Consider the following 17,716-nt stretch of genomic DNA (forward strand, 5'->3'; position numbering starts at 1 on the left):
CTCACTTTATACTAAATCTTACTGTCTTCTTGCAATTCAGCCTCAGCACAGTATTCCTGAAATTTTCATCTGGATGATGAGCAACAACAAGCGGATCGCATATGCCCGCATCCCATCCAAAGATATCCTCTATTCAATAGTGGACGAAGAAACAGGCAAAGATTGTGGCAAAGTTAAAACTGTCTTCTTGAAGGTATTGCATCCTTGCAGGAGTTGAATGCATGCATGCCAAGTGGGGGTACATCAAGATGACACATCCAGTTCAATTATCTCCCATTCTATTCAAGGTGAAAGCTTGCCAGACAGTGCTCTCAATGGCAATCTATGTGGTTTTAGCTGGTTGAACTCCAGCAGTACCTACTGCACACTCTGGCATCCCCAAGCCTTGCACGTAATACTCTCAGCAGGATTTGTCTCTCCATTACGTGCACATTGCATTCCAATAAATATCTCAAAAATTTCCATGTAAAGTTGGGATGCATATTTGGTATGGATACTCTGAGTGTGGTGATGGGTTTCCACATGTGTCAGACACTCAGCTGACCAAAAAAAATGACAATTCATATTAGGTAAATTGTGCAGTAATTATTCCTTAACGTGTTCCTTAACGTGTTTAGTTTTTTTTATGATATCAGCAAGTTGTGTTTGTCTCCAGATGTGCGATTTGTTTGTCTTTGTATTCTATCGCCCTATTTTATGATCCTGTGTCCAGCTTTTTTGTTTTTAAAATAATTAGGCCTGTGGTTGTTTTTGTTTAATAAAAACAAAAGTTGCTGGGAACACTCAGCAAGTCAGGCAGCATCTATTGAGAGAGGAAAGTGAGTTAACGTTTCAGATCGATGACCTTTCATCAGAAAGGCCCCATGCCAAAAAAGGGCCAAAAATGAGCTTTGTAGCATTCAGATGGACTAGGCTCAAAGCCTCCAGATTGTGGACTCCTGGAATGAATGATGTGATTTGACATAATGAAAGGTCATTTGACGTGAAGAAAGTCCTTTGGCCCATCTTACCTCGTCCTCTCATAACACACAATCGCAGAATCAAGCTGCTTATTAAATGAGTCCAGTATCCTGCCACAACCGCTGTAATCTGTGCTGGTCATTAATAATAATAATAATCCTTGCATTTGATATAGCGCCTTATCATGTCATCGACGCTTCACAGAATATACTGAAAGTGTTTTGACTATGTATTTTGAGGCCAAAATGCAGCAGCCAGTTTGAAATTTTATTTGGTGGATCTTGGCCAGGACACCGGCAGAAAGTCCCTTCTCTTTTTTTAATAATGCCACGGGATCTTTGATGTCCACCTAAACAGGCAGATGGAACTTGGCTTAACATCACACCTGAAAGATGGCACCTCTAACAATGTAGCACACCCAAGCATTGCATTAGAGTATCTATTTAGACTGTGAATTAAAATCCCTGACATTGGGGCTTAATCCTACAACTTTCTAATTCAGAGGCGAGAGTGCTACCAACTGAGCTTGGCTGAAATTGTTCCTTTTTATCTATTTCTGGCTCAGACGGTGTTAATTAGTTTGTGCTTGCATTATTTTCAGCTACCGGGAAAGCGGGGCTTTGGTCCGGCAGGCTGGACAGTCCAGGCTAAAATGGAGATTTACCTTTGGCTTGGTCTCAATAAGCAACGTAAGGATTTCCTGAGTGGCCTGCCAAGTGGATATGAGGAGAACAAAGCAATGAAGGGCTTGGGGTTGCAGTCATTCCCTCCCATAAGTCTGACTTACATCAGTGAGTATTTTTGAAAGCAAATGGCTTGCCAATCCACGTATGTGTTTAAATATCTTATCAACAGCGCTTCGGTAACAGATGGTGACTTCACATCATAGGATCTTAAATCTCTACTCAGTACATGTTAACCGAAATCAATTGCTTCCTTTTAAAACTATCCTCAATCATATTTTAATATGTAGTGCTTAACAAATTAAAAGTGTATTCAAACATTGTAGTGGCATTATATTTAGTCTTACTAAAAGGAGAATTTGGAAGGAAAATTAAGGAAGTGTGATATGGTAATTATCACTTCAAGTGTTGCAATGTCCCCAGTTATTTCATGCTGCAATTAATCATATTATTTTTTTTAACAGAGAAGCAGATTTTCCAGCTAAGAGTTCATATGTACCAGGCCCGAAGCTTGTTTGCCGCAGATAGCAGTGGTCTCTCTGACCCATTCGGTCGAGTTTTCTTCTCCACACAAAGCCAATGCACTGAGGTAATGAGATTAGAATCTAGGTCAGGAAACCTACAGCCACTTCTTAAGAACCTCTTCCTACCAGAACTTTCATTCATTTATGCGCCTATTTCCCACAGAGTGAATTGCTGTAATATACATTTCCTAGCAGCAAGCTTATGCACTGATTTAGCAGTGGCAGATTACTTATAATAATCCTTGCATTTGATATAGAGCCTTATCACGTCTTCGCGATGTCTCAAAGACCTTCACAGCATATACCTAAAGTGAATTGACTGTATATTTTGTGGGTGAAAATATTTGATGAAAATGGGGAAATAAATTATGAGTAAAATTTAAGAAAATCTTTAGAGGCCTCTTCTAATTGAAAAAGATGTTGAGTGCTGGGACTCTGAAATAGAAATAGAAAATGCTGGAAATGCGAAAGAGGATACCTGAAGGAGCAATGTAGGGGGAGGAAAGCGAGGTTGCTTTGGAGCTGAATTGGCAATGGACAGTCAGAATCGAGTTAGTCCTCTGTAGTCGTCTCGATAATCTGGTTTCTGTGTCAGGCGGGTCCATAATATTCCAGGTCATTGTTGATGACAGACCAGCCAGCTGGACTCATTGATAGGACTTGGACGGGCAGACTAGTCACGGGAAACAGGGATTCTTCCCACCAAGCTCCTGTTAACCCTATATGCCAAAACTCTAACAGGTAGTAGGGTGGTCCAAGCTAAACAAACAGTGGGAAGCTTACCAGACAGTGCTTTCAATGGCAAGCTGTATGGTTTTAGTTGGTTAAATTCTCAACAGCACCCCAATGAACACTCTGGAATTCCCAAACCTTGTCTCTTGCCAACCTTTGCCCAATACTCTCTCTAGAATTAGGTAAGCAGGGCTCATCCTGCCAGGAAGAGAGTGCACATCCCATTCCAATATACAGGAATTTTCATGTGTAGGTGGCATGCACGAGACTCTTTGTCTGGTTTGGATACTCTTATTTCCGGTGATGGGTTTCTGTATGTGTCAGTCAAATAACTGTCCAAAAAATCTCCTGACATTTTGTGGTAATTTCTATCTATTACATGTTTCATACACATTCTTGCATTCCACGTGCTAATTCTAAATTGTAATACCTATACAACATAGTTCACGTGGATTGTGTTTTAACTTCATCTATTTTATGGCAGATTTGTTTCTCTTTGTTTATGAGTTCAGTGAAGAATGTATAGTCTTAGCTATGATGAGCTAATAGAGATCTGCAGCCTGAAAAATAAATGTCTCAGAGGAACTGATTAAGATACAATGGAAAGGAGAAAGTAAACCCAGAGCAGTACAGTCAATAAATAAGTCAAGGCAGCAGAACAAGCGAGCCCAGGATAAGATTCGGGATGGATTATTTTGGAACAAACACCAAGAAGTTTTTCTTTGAACAGAGGGCAATGAGGAGGAATATAAAGCATGGTAAGAGTCAGACTCCGCCACTGTAAAGCACTTGCGGGATGCTACCCTGGGTGAAAAAAACTCCAGCAGTCATTTTCATGAGTTATGCCAGAAGATATTATTGTAAATATTTCAGTCAGTACATAAGAAAATAAGAACAGGAATATATTATTTAGCCCATTGAGCTAACTGCTTCAAAATGTTATTAGATTATGGTTATTCTGTAATTTAATATAATTTCCCTGCCCTTTCAACCTATCTCTTGAAACATTTATTTACCAAATTTAAATCTGTTTCCCTCTGAAATATTTCAATTGATCCAGCGACAATTTAGGGTAGTGATTTCCACATTTACACAATACTTTGTGTGAAAGAATGCTTCCTGACTTGACTCTTAATTGATTTAGCTCTCATTTTAATATTATATCCACTTATTCAGGGTTTCTCCTATAAGAGGGAAAGTTACTTTCAATTGATCTTGTCAGATCATTTTAAACACCTTCATCAGATCAACCCTCAACCTTCTTAGTTCAAGGAAATGTACCCCATGTTTGCCCAACCTCTCCTTATAATTTAGCCCCTTCAGCGCAGGTACCATTCTGGTGACCTTGGACCCTCCTCTCGTTCAGTACGTTCTTACATACTTTTGATGTTCTTTCTCACTTTCTAAAAATATGAAAGTGGAGTGGTTTGAGTGAAGACTGTTCATGGGGAACAAGGGTTTTGCCCTCGACAAAAGGAGGCAAAAAATGAATTGGGCTTTGAAAATGTGTGATCACAGTTTTACTCTTCTATCATTCACAGGTTTTGCAGGAGACTCTGTGCCCAACCTGGGACCAGATGTTGGTGTTCGATAACGTTGAGCTGTACGGTGAAGCGCAGGAAATGAGAGATGACCCTCCCATTATTGTCATTGAATTCTATGACCAGGACACTGTGGTAAGGTCTAACTAATGGTAGCTTTCCAGCAATTTGGTGGATGCCTTAATTCCATTTCAGTGGATTTTATTAACATAAAACACAAAGAATAAGACAAGTTCTAAAATTATTATAGCTGAATACTTGTAGAAACCATTATTGTAGAACTCGCATTTGTCAACTTTCGCAGGAACTTGTATTACTGCCAGTCCATCTGCTTGTCCATCTGTCGAACCTACTCAATGACTTAATGTGCCACTTAATCCGCCTTTAATTAAAGTTTGTGAATATCTCCTCTTATCCCCCCAAATTTGCTGAAGCTTGAAACTGTAATATATGTGTATCTGTACTGTACTGGTCTTAACCTTATCCTACCCCTGTACTGTCCTACAACTGAGGCTATCTAAACCTCTGCTTCTGAATGTACCATTTTGAACCAACTACAAGGAGGAACACAAGAACCCTGTGGGATAATTCCCATTCCCCACACTTTTTTCCATCTTCCTCTTATAGGAAAAACAGATCAATTTTGCTTCTCCCAGCCAGTCCAGCTAGGAACAGAAGTTCACTGCGTGAAGATTATAAACATAAACACAAGATTACCAACAGCAATCAGTGTGTAGTAGACCCCAGAGGCTTAACTGAGAGAAAACAAATTTCATCCTCGCTGTGTAAATAGCAACAGTTCTTAACCTTTGAGACCAATGTCTGTCCCAAACAAAAGGCCAAGAGCGAGAATATGAGGTTTTAATTACAGAGTAGATTGTTTTTTGCCAATCTCAATGAAGAATTGAATTCATTTAGTTAAAATTGCCATCAATGGTTCAATAAAACTTAATCTGGCCCCAGTTCATTTTCCCCACCCCCTCAAAAAAGTATATTTGTTCTGGCTAGAATCATAGAGATTTACAGCATAGAAAAATTCAGCCCATCATGTTTGTGCTGGCTCTTTTAAAGGAAACTAATGATGCATGTACAAGACAATCAGCTACTTTTTTTATTAATTATTCTTGCAAATAATAACCATCGGTGGCCGGGCCTTCAGCCTCTCAGCCCCGAGGCTCTGGAACTCCATCCCCCAGTGCCTTCGCCGCCTCCTCCCTTTCCTCCTTCAAGGCCAGTCTCAAGACCTTTCTCTTTGACCGTGCCTTCAGCTCCCCTCTCGACTCTCTACCCCCTCCTCGCTCCCTCCCTTCCCTCCCCTCACCCTCACCATTTCCCCCCTGCTCGGGTCCCGACCCAACTGTCCAGCGCCTTGAGACATCCTCCCGACGTGAAAGGCGCTCTATAAATGGAATCTTGTTGTTGCTGTTGCAATATCCTACACAGTATTAATAGAATAGATATTTGGATGATAAATAATCAATGTTGACTGTTTATTTATGGTATTTTTTCCTTTAACTTGCTCTGGCTCTGGATGCCACGTGTACAATGGGCTAAGTAGAGTTTGCTTTGCTGAGGCTAGTTGTAGTTGAAATAGCTTTAGAGGAACATTTCGGCAATCTTAGACGTACTACAAAAGATGCAACAAATATTGTGCAATGTTTAATGCTTATTACTAAATTGTTACAAATGATACTTGTAGTTTGATTTCGGTACAAGTGAGAGCTTTAGTAATTATTGAACAAATATGCTGGGCATAATTTTGATACTAGATTTTTTACAAAAACAAATTTGTAGTTTTTGATTAACATTCAAATGAAGATTTTGTTGCAGCTTAAAGTCCAATAATGTGTACTGTTGGGGTAAACTTTCTGTTGAGTGTTACTTACGCAGACCACCTTTGGGGCAGTTGGGTACCAATCGATTTGCCAGTATAATAGTATTCCCATTGCTAAGGGTACTGTGTATAATGCTCACCAGAACTTTTACCCATATGTGTCCGAATAGATAAGTCTGTATATTAGAAATGAATACGTACCTCCTTTTCCTTGATCGTTTAAGAGACAGTCTTTTCGTACACTCATTGTGGATATTTCAAGCTTTCTGACCTGCAGCAATAGTGCATGGTATTTTTGTGTTGTAGTTAATTTCTGGGCCTGTGAATATTCAAAATATTCTGATGAAAATGCTATGATATTATGGTGCTATATATCATGGAAACCTCACCGTTCTTCTAAACTAGAAAATAATGAGAGAACGATCACAACAACACATATGAGAAGACTATCTCTTTAATGTCCCAAGGTTCTTTGACAATTTTGTATAATGATAGGAGCAGCAGCTCAGAACATTCCAGTAGTGATGAGTAGCCATTTGGCATCAGCCACACTACTATCATGCCACCAGGCATGCATGGGTCAATAGTCACATCATCATATTGTTCTGTCAATTAGATGAGTAATGGTTGGCTTTTGTGTCTACCAGTGTTCGGTTGCTGTAGTGCAGTGTTGCTGTAGTCAGTAGATCCAGTAGTATTTGTGAGCTCCATTTCACACACTGTTATGTTGCATATTGACTCTATAACAGAGCTTCTTGTTGAGTTGTGAGCACTTTATGTAAATGTTAGTCAGAATTCCAGTTTTACATAAACTCAGTGTGGAAAATGGATCCCACTACATGAGGAGCATTGAGCACTAGCACATAGTAGGCTTAGCTTCTCATCCAAGTTGTGTACAAATTACGCATAAATCTACCACAAGGTGAGTCAAACAGAGGAATCAACACATTCTTACTTAAGTAAGATAAATCCTTGTACACATAAACAAGGGATGATGGTGAAATTCAAAAAGCTGTGTTGCCTCTCAGGACAGCAGATTTAGTTTGCAGTACCAATTTGACATTTTTATTTCATAAAGGTTTAGTTCAATGTTTCACCTTTTGATACTTCTTCCGATCAGAGCTTATTCATGTGGTAGTTACAGAGTTACAAAAAGAATCCTTGCATTATTTATAGTGCTTTATAACACCATTAAACATCTCATATCATTTCACAAAATGTATTGTAAAGAGTAGTGAATGTATATTTCTAGGCAATAGCTATTTGGTGACAAATCCAGCTGAGGAGTATGAGCACGAGACAGAGTAAAATTATTTCTTTATTAACTTTGGGTCCGTGGGGTGAACTTCAATGGTCTTTCCAGTCTTATATGCTCCTATATTCCAATAAGGTCTAAACTCATAACTTTCATTTCATGATTGTACTGGGTAACTACTCAATCGTTCTTTCATTGAAGGCATTTATCACAGCTGCAGTGTAAAATATCTCAATGGAACAAACATCAACATTCATGCTTTTTTACACCAGAGCCTTTAATGAGTATGCCGTCTTTAGAATATACTTTGTTATAAGATATCCCTAAATCATAAGTGTAGATAGAAATTGTGATAGTTTTGTTTCAATAGTATTCTAAAATTAACAAAAATATATTTTTTAATGAACAACAATCAACCAAAATTAAATTACTAAGGATTTCCTTTAAATGTTGGTAACAATGAAATGTTGAATTTGGATGAGAACCTGAGCAATGCTGAAGTAGTAGAGGCAAGTGTTTATTGGAATGATTATCCATTTGTTGGTGAATTTACAAAACTTAGTGGGAAGAAAGTTGTATTCTCCTCTAGTCCGTATATTTATCAACGACTAGTGAATCATACCAATATTCCTTTGACCACCATCCTGACGTGTGTTGTTGTTGTGTATATATAAGTCAGACTTGTCAGACCATTTGTATTTATTATATGTCAATAGTCAACTAAAATGGAAGTAACACTGTGAAATAGTGGTATCATTCCAACCCATAATTGGCATTAGTGAATAATGTATTATTGTTTTATTTCCCATTTTGCACATCCTTCAATTTTATATCTCAGAGATAGAATATTCCATTGGAAAAGTACCATCCTATAAATGCTATTGTCTTCTTCAATTGAATCTGCAGAAAATGTGCCAATAATCCTGAATCTTTTATTCAGTGTGACATCCCAAAAAAAAATTTGACCCATTTATAAACCTAAGATTTTATCTTGAATAGAAAATGCCAGACTGACTAAAGGAAATGCTTGGCATTTCTTTGAAGATATTTACATGAGTTCCAGTTGTTTGAGTTTGATCAAAGAAAGCGATGGAGAATCTGTCCCTTATCTCATTAGCACTGCAGTAGGACTGCTGAATAGAATATCAAGGCTGGAGTTCCTGCTTTGAAAATTTTTGTGGAAGCCAAAATAAAAGTCTTTTAACATTTTTTAAGAGTAATCTCTAATAACATGAAACAAACAGAAGAAATCAGAAAAGTCTGACTTATTCTAATATTATGACTTTGTTTAAGCATGGCACTAACTGTCTTATTTATGAACACAATGTTACATCAAACAAAACAGCCTTCAAAGTTTGACAAGAATCGGGTAAGAGAATGGTTTTAACTAAAATCTGTTGGTTTTTAGTAGAACCACAGTCAGACTGTGGCAGAGTAGAAGGTGTAGTGAGTAGAAATAATTTTCCATGATAACGGCGATGATTCTCTCTACAAGGTTTTTCAGTATGAACTGGTATAAACTTTAGGACTAAGCAAAAACAGCAAGCTCAAAGACTTGGGGAGCAACGTGCAATGTTTTTATTATCATTGGTTACTGGTACATCATGTAACCAATATTCTGCATCATTCAGATTTGTTTCTCAGTAAACATCTTGCATCACTGAAACAGATAATATGCACTAGGACCTAACACCAACAATGCCTGCATCAGTGCAGGTCTTCATATCAGTCTGTCATGACCGTTTTCATAATAAATATTAACTATAATATGAATCAGAATTAATATTCAATATGAGCAGCTAAATACCAGTTAATTACCAGTTAGGCATCCAACCAGATACGTAGGGGTAAAATGTGTGGTTTGTTGTTTAATTTAGTCATGAAAACCTTTAAGTAACACCAGCTAAGTCATTTGCTGGAGAAATGCATTTCTACAGGTAAGTTATTTATTCCTCTTGGGTTCCTAAGTGCTGAGGCAAGAGCAATTTTATCTTACATCAGGCATTTGGTTTTTAATTTGTTTAAAATTGTTTTCCCATGGATGAAAGTCCATAAATTAAGCATATGTGCTGCAGAGTTCGTAACAAGTTAATGGGGTCGTTAGTTCATTTAGATTCATACGCTTTGCTATGTAAGCAATCTCTATTTATTGAATTGCTGATGATTGCTATATTTTTACCAATCAGGTTAGGGTAAGAAAGCTCAATCTCACTTCTGTTCTTTCAGGGCAAGGCAGAGTTTATAGGTCGAACGTTTTCAAAGCCAGTGGTGAAGATGGCAGAGGAGAAGTACGGTTCCCCTCGCTTCCCCCCACAACTGGAGTACTTCCAGATCTTCCGGGGGAACTCAACCGCTGGAGACCTGCTGGCGGCTTTTGAGCTCCTGCAGGTAATGCAATGCACAGGTGCAGAAGAAACTTCGTCAGTTCCAATTTTGGACAATTAATCATTTGGACAAAATGATAGCGATGAGGATTTAGTACTATTTCTGCCCATGGTCCCAATGGCATCCAGGATATGAAATTGTTATTCAGCATAAAAACTGCTTGATGGGCACTCACAAAGTTTCTGCTTTTAAAATGACTTACCTTTAGTGTGCGCATGTGTCAGTTTGATTAAAGCAACTTACTGAGCCCTTGGCAGCGGCAATATGTATAAGCCATTAAATCTAACGTTTCCTACGTATTCTACCTTGATAAACTGTTTATCTTATTCTACTCTATATAAAGTGGAGGAAAAATCCTATTGCTCACACTGACATCTCTTGCATAAAAATGGTGGGAGGGTGAAAGAGAGAAAGCAGCAACACAAATCATATTTAGTACAGCAAAGAAATAAATAGAAAGTGGTTGGACAGCACATAGATGAAGACTGGTAGACAAGGTTGTAGCAATAAAGTGTATCACTTTAGTATAGGGATGTTGTGTTAGCACATCTTTCTGTATCAAATATTTATCTTGTCGATTGAGCAGACTGATTAAAATGACTGATAAGTTTAGCCATTCTCACAGCTGTTGGAGGCTATCTGGAACTAATATTCTTAATAAAACAAAGTGGGGGAACATTTTAAGAGCTTTAACTCTGGAGCAGCATGTTGAGTACAGGTAAGTACTTAGCGAACAAGGGTTGTGCTAAGAAGAAACAGTAACACATTTGCCATATTCCTTACGGTGTTTCTTCTTTTAAAGCAATGAATGTATTAAGGAATACCTGCTCATTTTGCCCATAATTCCAAACTGAAGGATGTTAACTTGTCAACTGTGAAACAAACACATTCAAGTTTCTTCAAATGATCTATTATAAGGATGAACTGCTTGCTTCTGCTTGATTCTGCTCGAACTGCTACGTCTACCTTCCTAGTAAATTGTAGTGGTACCAGTTCTCAGGTGCCCCCGTCAATGATTCTGCTTACATGTCTTGTGTCTCCTCTGTCTGCCCTCCCTCGCTTCCTCCCTCCCTCTCTGTCTCTTTTCATTGATCTGCAGGAAGCCAATGATGACGATGACAATAGAAGTTCTTTACTGACTGTGCCTGACCTGTCCAGACTGAAGGTGCTTGGAAACTATCACATATAGCAATGTTATTCTGTTCTTCTAATAGGTAGCTTGATAGAAAAGAGGGAAATTGACTAACAAAGTAAAGCAAGAATTGTTATAGGCTCAAGCAGTGAAAACGTTACCAGTGCTTAATTCTGGTTTAGTTAATCAAATTCTCCAATGTGAACTTGGAGTCCCAAATGTGTTGGCTTTTGCCAACCTGTGTTTGTGTTCTCCAGATATCAGCAAGCAAGGTGTCATCCCTCAGATAGCCTTATTGAGTTCAGCAACAACAGAGATTCCTAAGCACGACAATAGGGAAGGATGTTACCTGCTCAGCCATTGGAGGTAATATCACAATAGTAATATCACACAAGAGCTGCAAAACATTTTTCACAAAATCTTGAAAGTATAGAGAAATAAATCCTACTTGTAAGCATCTACAGCTTCAGGAGGGGATGCTGAAGTTCTTAAAGTCTAAGGAGGGGCTTCCAATTAATGGTTGTATTGTCATCTTTTGAGAGCTTCCTAGTTTGTTGATATCCTATTAGTACTTGCCTTGGGGGTAGGGAAGGAAACTTGGAGCTGAACTGGCTCTAAGTTAATGTGCTTGGCAACAGAATGTCAGAATCAAAGTTAACTCTGTTGTGGTCTCAGACATTCATTTCCTGAGCCAGACGGGTTCCATAGTACTCCAGGACACTTCCGATGACAGATTAGGCAACCGGGTTCATTGGCAGGACTCGGGAGGGTAGACTGGTCACTGGGTGCAAGGATTCTTCTCCCTCAACTCTTGTTAACCCTATAAGCCAAATCCCTAACAATTGGGTAGGGTTATCATACCTGGACAAGCAGTAGGAAGCGTGACAGACAGTGTTCTTAATGGTCACCTATGCAGTTTAAGTTGGTTATACTCCAGAAGTACCCCAACATATTCTGGGGGCCCAATCTTGAATCTTGCCAACCTGTGCCTAACACTCAGGAATTAGGTAAGCAGGATGAATCCTGCCTGGAAGGGAATGCTAATTTGACTGATCAAAAACAGGATAAACATATAAACAGAAATGTTTTGCACAAAAAGGGGACATTTGGCTTCTCACATCTATGCTTCTGCTAACTAATTTTCTAAATCATCCTTTTGTTTATTAATCCCACTTTCTATCTCTTTCCCGAAGCTGTAGCCTGTTGTTGGGTAGAGAATGTCACTTGTAATTCATTGCAACCCACGTTCTTTGACATCAACTATTTGGAGGAGATTTGCCTCAACTAAAGACTTGGGTTAACAAAGGAATTATCATCGTTTAAACATGATCACTGAGTATCTATCCATAAGGCCCTTACCTTGTTCACCAGTGAAGCCTTAAAGTTAGATCTAAGAAACTCCAAATCAAAACCCAAAGTTGAAATGTACCCAAACATCTCACCCTAATATGCAGCATTAGCAGGGAGAGTTTGAACTTCAAATCAGTGGTTAATGAGTCAATGAAAGACATCCAAAGAGTAAAACCATTGCCATCCTTATCTCGAAACTTTAACTATCAGAATGTAATCTTGTGCTTGTGCTATTGATTCATTTTCCCGAGATAAAGAAATAATTATTTCTTTAACTGTTGCAAAACGTTACCATCAATTCTCAATATCAAAATATCCACCGAACAATTTTAATTTCAGATATTTCAGGTAGGTATTGACCCATGTACATGTTTATTTCTATTGATCTCTCTGGTCAGATTTCTTTTTCATATACTGAGTTCAACCTACATTATAGGGTATCAGTGATTCAATTTTAACTGTGAATAAAACTTAATTGTGATTTTTGCCTCTTCAAAGAGAACTGCACTGGGGAAGCATCATGAGTTCATGATCTTTTTGGTTTGGAAAGGGAAAAGAGTTGGAGGAACCATGTGTTCTAATAGCATTACTTTCAAGTGATTCAGCTATGATTTTAATGTAGTTTAGTTCATTATATCATGTATTTCAGAAAAGGTTTACCAAACCCCTTTTTGATTAAGTTGATATCGAGGATGTATTAGGGAATAGAAGTACAGCATAGTGTTTACAATTGGTTTACACAGCTCATATAATGGGCCCTAATGTCCGTTACTTGATTTTGTTAACCTCTTCCTTTAAACTGATATTGAAATGGCAGCTTTTTTTTACTTTACTGTGAGTCATGTTTAGATATTTCCTTTAATTGGGTGAATACACTACTTACACCTCCTCTAATTCATTTAAATCTAGATTCCTCCCACTGGAAAGCATGATCTGCCTCCAATCGATGGGCCAACGGACTCCGATCGTGGTCCAATTCTCCCCGTTCCTAGAGGAATCCGACCTATATTGAGCAAGTACAGGATTGAGGTAGGCAACCCTTAGAATCTCATTAAATCTAAACCCAACATATTATTAACTGAGATTAAATTCTCATGAGGGTCTCGCACATCTTCAGTAAAAAACGGATTTTCATTGATAAAGTCCAGGTTTGTACTTACTGCGATTCGTTTTTTACTGATTTTTCAAACAAAATAGACAAATGTGCCAACTTGCCAAATTACTAGATTTTATGATTGTTGTTGATTTTATGAAATGCTTGTTACTTTTCAGAACGAGGCAAATCCAGAGCAGAAGACAGAATTTATTTATTCTGTTCCAAAATCAGTAAATCCAGCTAAAAATAATTGTCTCTTCACCATGTCAAGACACCCTCCTGTATATGCTGTTTTATAATAATGTTACAGAACACCATTGTAAAACATTTGACAACAGATCTGACTACAATTTGGCACAAATGGGCAACCGCATTTGCTTACAAATATAGTCACTACACTTGACAGCAATTACCTGGGAACTGCTTTGAGACATTTGAGAATTAAAGCACATTATCAGATTCAAAGATTACAATTATTTTGGTTAGAAAATTATAGAGATTATTATCCACTTGTCATTGTATTTAGCAACCTTCAGCATTATGTATTTATAATGGGACAGTATAAAACTCTGATCTTGTGCTACACTAAACACATATATTTGCACCAAAAGATAAAGAACCAAAAGTCACACAAATAAGGAGTGTAGTTAACAATGAAAGAAGATTGTAAGCAACTTCCGGGAGTCATAGAAGAATTGATTGGGAAGAGATTTTTTTATTTCTCGGTGAGCGAGTGCCTAGGGATTCAGCATACATGTATACAAACATAAACATGCATGCATACATACACATTCAAAGTGTGTTTGCACCCTTCCAGATATGTCTGTCTGTATGCACACACACACAAGTGGGTTGTAATTCTTCTGTTATTCTTCCCTACAGGTTCATCAAATTCAGATAGTTAGTGAACAAGCAAATGGGAGATTAGGAGAATTGTTTTCACACTCAGAGTGGTTAGCATATGGAATTCCCCAACAGAAGTGGTGGTTGAGGCAGAATCCATATTGTCTTTCAACAGGGAATTTGATAAATACCTTTTAATCGAGTCAGCAACAATGATATGGGGTAATTGCAGAAAACTGAAAGGATTGCTCTTAAACTAGCCAGCACAGACACAATGGGCCGAATGACCTTCTGTCTTGTAAATCTCTATGGTTCTATAACATACAAGTATTACATTGCATCAACACAAACACATACAAAAACATTTGTACATTCACACAAACATGTATACAAACATAAACATGCATGCATCCACACACACTCAAATGTGTGTTTGCACACATCCAGATATATCTGTGTGTATGCACACGGGTGCACATTAATGGAATGTGTTGTAATTATTCTGTTTTTCTTCCCTACAGGTTCTCTTCTGGGGCCTGAGAGATCTGAAGCGTGTGAACCTGGCTCAGGTTGATAGGCCTCGTGTTGACATAGAATGTGCTGGAAAGGGGGTGCAGTCATCACTCATTCAGAATTACAAAAAAAATCCAAACTTCAGCACCCTGGTCAAGTATTTTGAAGTGGTGAGGACTGACTACTGCCATTATATAAAAGGACAAAAAACATGGCAATTTCAGATGGCAATGTCGACTTGTCTTAAACAAAACACAAATTGAAATGATCATTAATACTGGTGACTAAACTCAGGCTTAGGTTTGTTTTCTGGAATAAAATTATTTAAAAGTATTTTATTTCATGGACACTTTGGACGTGGGAACTGGCAGTCTCGTTGCGAGCAGTACCGATCAGTAATTGTGGTTGCAGTGTGTCTGCTCTCAAGCAATGAACACCAGGGATTAGAAGGAAAAAGAAATTGAGCTGAGAGCATTTACGTATAAGAGACTTTAGGTGACTCGTACAGAGCAATAACTAAAATTGATTGTGCTCTAAAACTTCCACTTTCCTAAGTGTGAATTGAAAATTCTGGGTGTGTTATAGTTTTGAAGACTTGGTGCATCAAGCTGTGAGCATCATTCCATCTGCCATTGACACTGCTTCAGCTCTATGGTTTGGCTGCCACAAAATATCCACCCATGACACTTAACACATTTTGTCAGTTCTCAGCTGTGGCACTAAATTGGAGATTACACTCTTGAGAAATAGGTGAGTCTACCAGTTTCTGCTGCCTTTCAAATATCATTTTAATGTGGTTTTGTCCCTTTTGGCTCATTCTTAACATGTTTAATGGGAAATTGTCACTGGATTGAGATGAAAGGAAATTATTAGCTTTTTCTGTTCTGATGGAATTTAAACAATGTTTATTTCTGCATTGGAATAAACATTGAATACAGATTTGTAGCTCAGTACTGCAGGGAATTGAAAAAGAATATCTGTGGGTGTCTTATTCGATAAACAGTTTATGGAGACATGGATCCTTTGCATACCAATGAATAATACAATATTCCCTTCGCTGTTCAGAGATAGAATCGTGAGTCAAGTTCCCCCTTATTTGTAAATGTTCTCAGCTCATTTTCTTTCTCCCTCTGATTTTTCCTCTTAATTTCTAAAGAGCAGACAAACTACAGCACCAATTACTTAATGATGATGCTCACAACATGGCATTCTGTTCATTTCAGAAGGGTTGTCAGGTTTTACCCAAGGAGTTTCTTTCCTTCTCAAGGTGCCCATTCCAGCAGCTCAGCTCATATTTAGACGTAACCAAACTCAGAGATAGACCTGTTAATACATATCAGACTCTGTGAATATCACACCTTGTGCTTGATGTCAAATGTATGGCTGGAGTCATGAAGTGAGCATTGAACTTTATCACTGGATCCCTTGGATGTTCTGCCTCCTTGGTGTTGGGTGTGTGCATGAGCAATTGATTCTAAAGGCTTCTTGTTCTGTTACTAACAGGATCTGCCAGAGAATGAACTCCTTCACCCTCCCCTTAATATCCGTGTGGTTGACTGCCGAGCATTTGGCAGGTACACTCTGGTTGGCACCCATGCTGTCGGATCCCTCAGAAGGTTCATCTACAGACCACCTGACAAGAAAAATTGGGCAAATGCAGGTACCACCACACTTTGGTACCTGACAGAGAATGAGTTGGTATTACATGTTTTATTTTCATAGTTACACTCCCTATTCGGGAATCAAGGATTTCTTTTAAGTAAGATTTTTCCAGGGTTTTTCGCCCCTCAGTATACATCAGGGTCAAATTCATCTAGCATCTGACCTTGTCTGTTATCCTTGTGATGCTGATTATGTAAACCAAAAAGAGTTGTTAGTGTACAAACTGAAAGAACACTCTCTACTGCAGTAGGAGGTGCTCATCATGCCAAAGTTAAAACGTATAATTGAGGTAAATTCTGCAGCATTATCTTAATGGATTTTTTAATTAAGAAATGTTTTTCAGAGTTGAGACATCTTTCATTAACCAAAGGTACATCACACACTTCACTCGGGCCAAGGAGAAACTGTTCTGAATGTAGAGCAAATTTGAATAGCAAAACCCAAAACACGGACTTCCAGACTCCTTAATTAAGAAACCCATTGGCAAATGCCACAAAATAGAGCCCATTTTTGTGCAAGGCAAGGTAGGTGTTAGCCTGACTCAGATGGACTTTCATCTCCGAGCCAGAAGGTTCAGATTCACATCAGGACTTTGAACTCATGGTCCAAGTTGGCACTTCAGTGCATTGCTGCATTAATAATCCTTGCATTTTTGGGGGATTGGTGCTAATTGCCCCCCAGATAAAATATTGATCATTCAATTCACTTCATGGCTGTCTGTGCAGCACTACTGTATATAAATTGTTCCCTGCTTTCACATACAAATACACAGTTATTACACTTTACAGAAACTTCTTTTGAAGTGCTTGGACAGGTTTTGGCACAAAACCTGCTATGTCAAATGCAAGGATTATTATTATTATAATTTGTTCCCTTCAGTGTGTATGGTTTTCTAATCCAGGTAAAATGAGGACTTGAGGTTTGTGGTCAAATCTAGACCATATCTTACTGGAGTTAGGGCAGTATTGTTTCAATTCCATTGTAAGTGCTTACGGATGCCTTTGAGAACTTACTGTGTTTTCTGATCTACATAGCAATTCTTATCACAGTTCTCCCAGTCTTCTAATTTGCATTACAAATTCCAAATGAAAGCAAAATATAGTTGTTTAATGGTTTCCATCCAATCTGCTCCCTATTATCAATTTATTTTGTGGATTATGCAATATTTGTGATATTTCTAAACTTCTAAATTTTAGGTCTTCACTT

The 17,716-nt window shown here is 38.2% G+C and overlaps 1 protein-coding gene across 1 annotated transcript in view; it reads left to right on the top strand.

Moving 5' to 3' along the window:
• The window catches only part of otofa (otoferlin a), a 186,307-nt gene that overhangs the window by 131,059 nt on the left and 37,532 nt on the right, over positions 1-17,716 (top strand). Inside the window, 8 exon segments of the mRNA XM_042333019.1 lie at positions 41-193; positions 1,562-1,751; positions 2,108-2,232; positions 4,441-4,575; positions 9,756-9,917; positions 13,306-13,425; positions 14,857-15,018; positions 16,352-16,508. Coding sequence (XP_042188953.1) covers positions 41-193; positions 1,562-1,751; positions 2,108-2,232; positions 4,441-4,575; positions 9,756-9,917; positions 13,306-13,425; positions 14,857-15,018; positions 16,352-16,508 — 1,204 coding nt within the window.

This window comes from Callorhinchus milii, unplaced genomic scaffold (assembly GCF_018977255.1).
Source record: "Callorhinchus milii isolate IMCB2004 unplaced genomic scaffold, IMCB_Cmil_1.0 Scaffold3, whole genome shotgun sequence".
NCBI classification, from domain to species: domain Eukaryota; kingdom Metazoa; phylum Chordata; class Chondrichthyes; order Chimaeriformes; family Callorhinchidae; genus Callorhinchus; species Callorhinchus milii.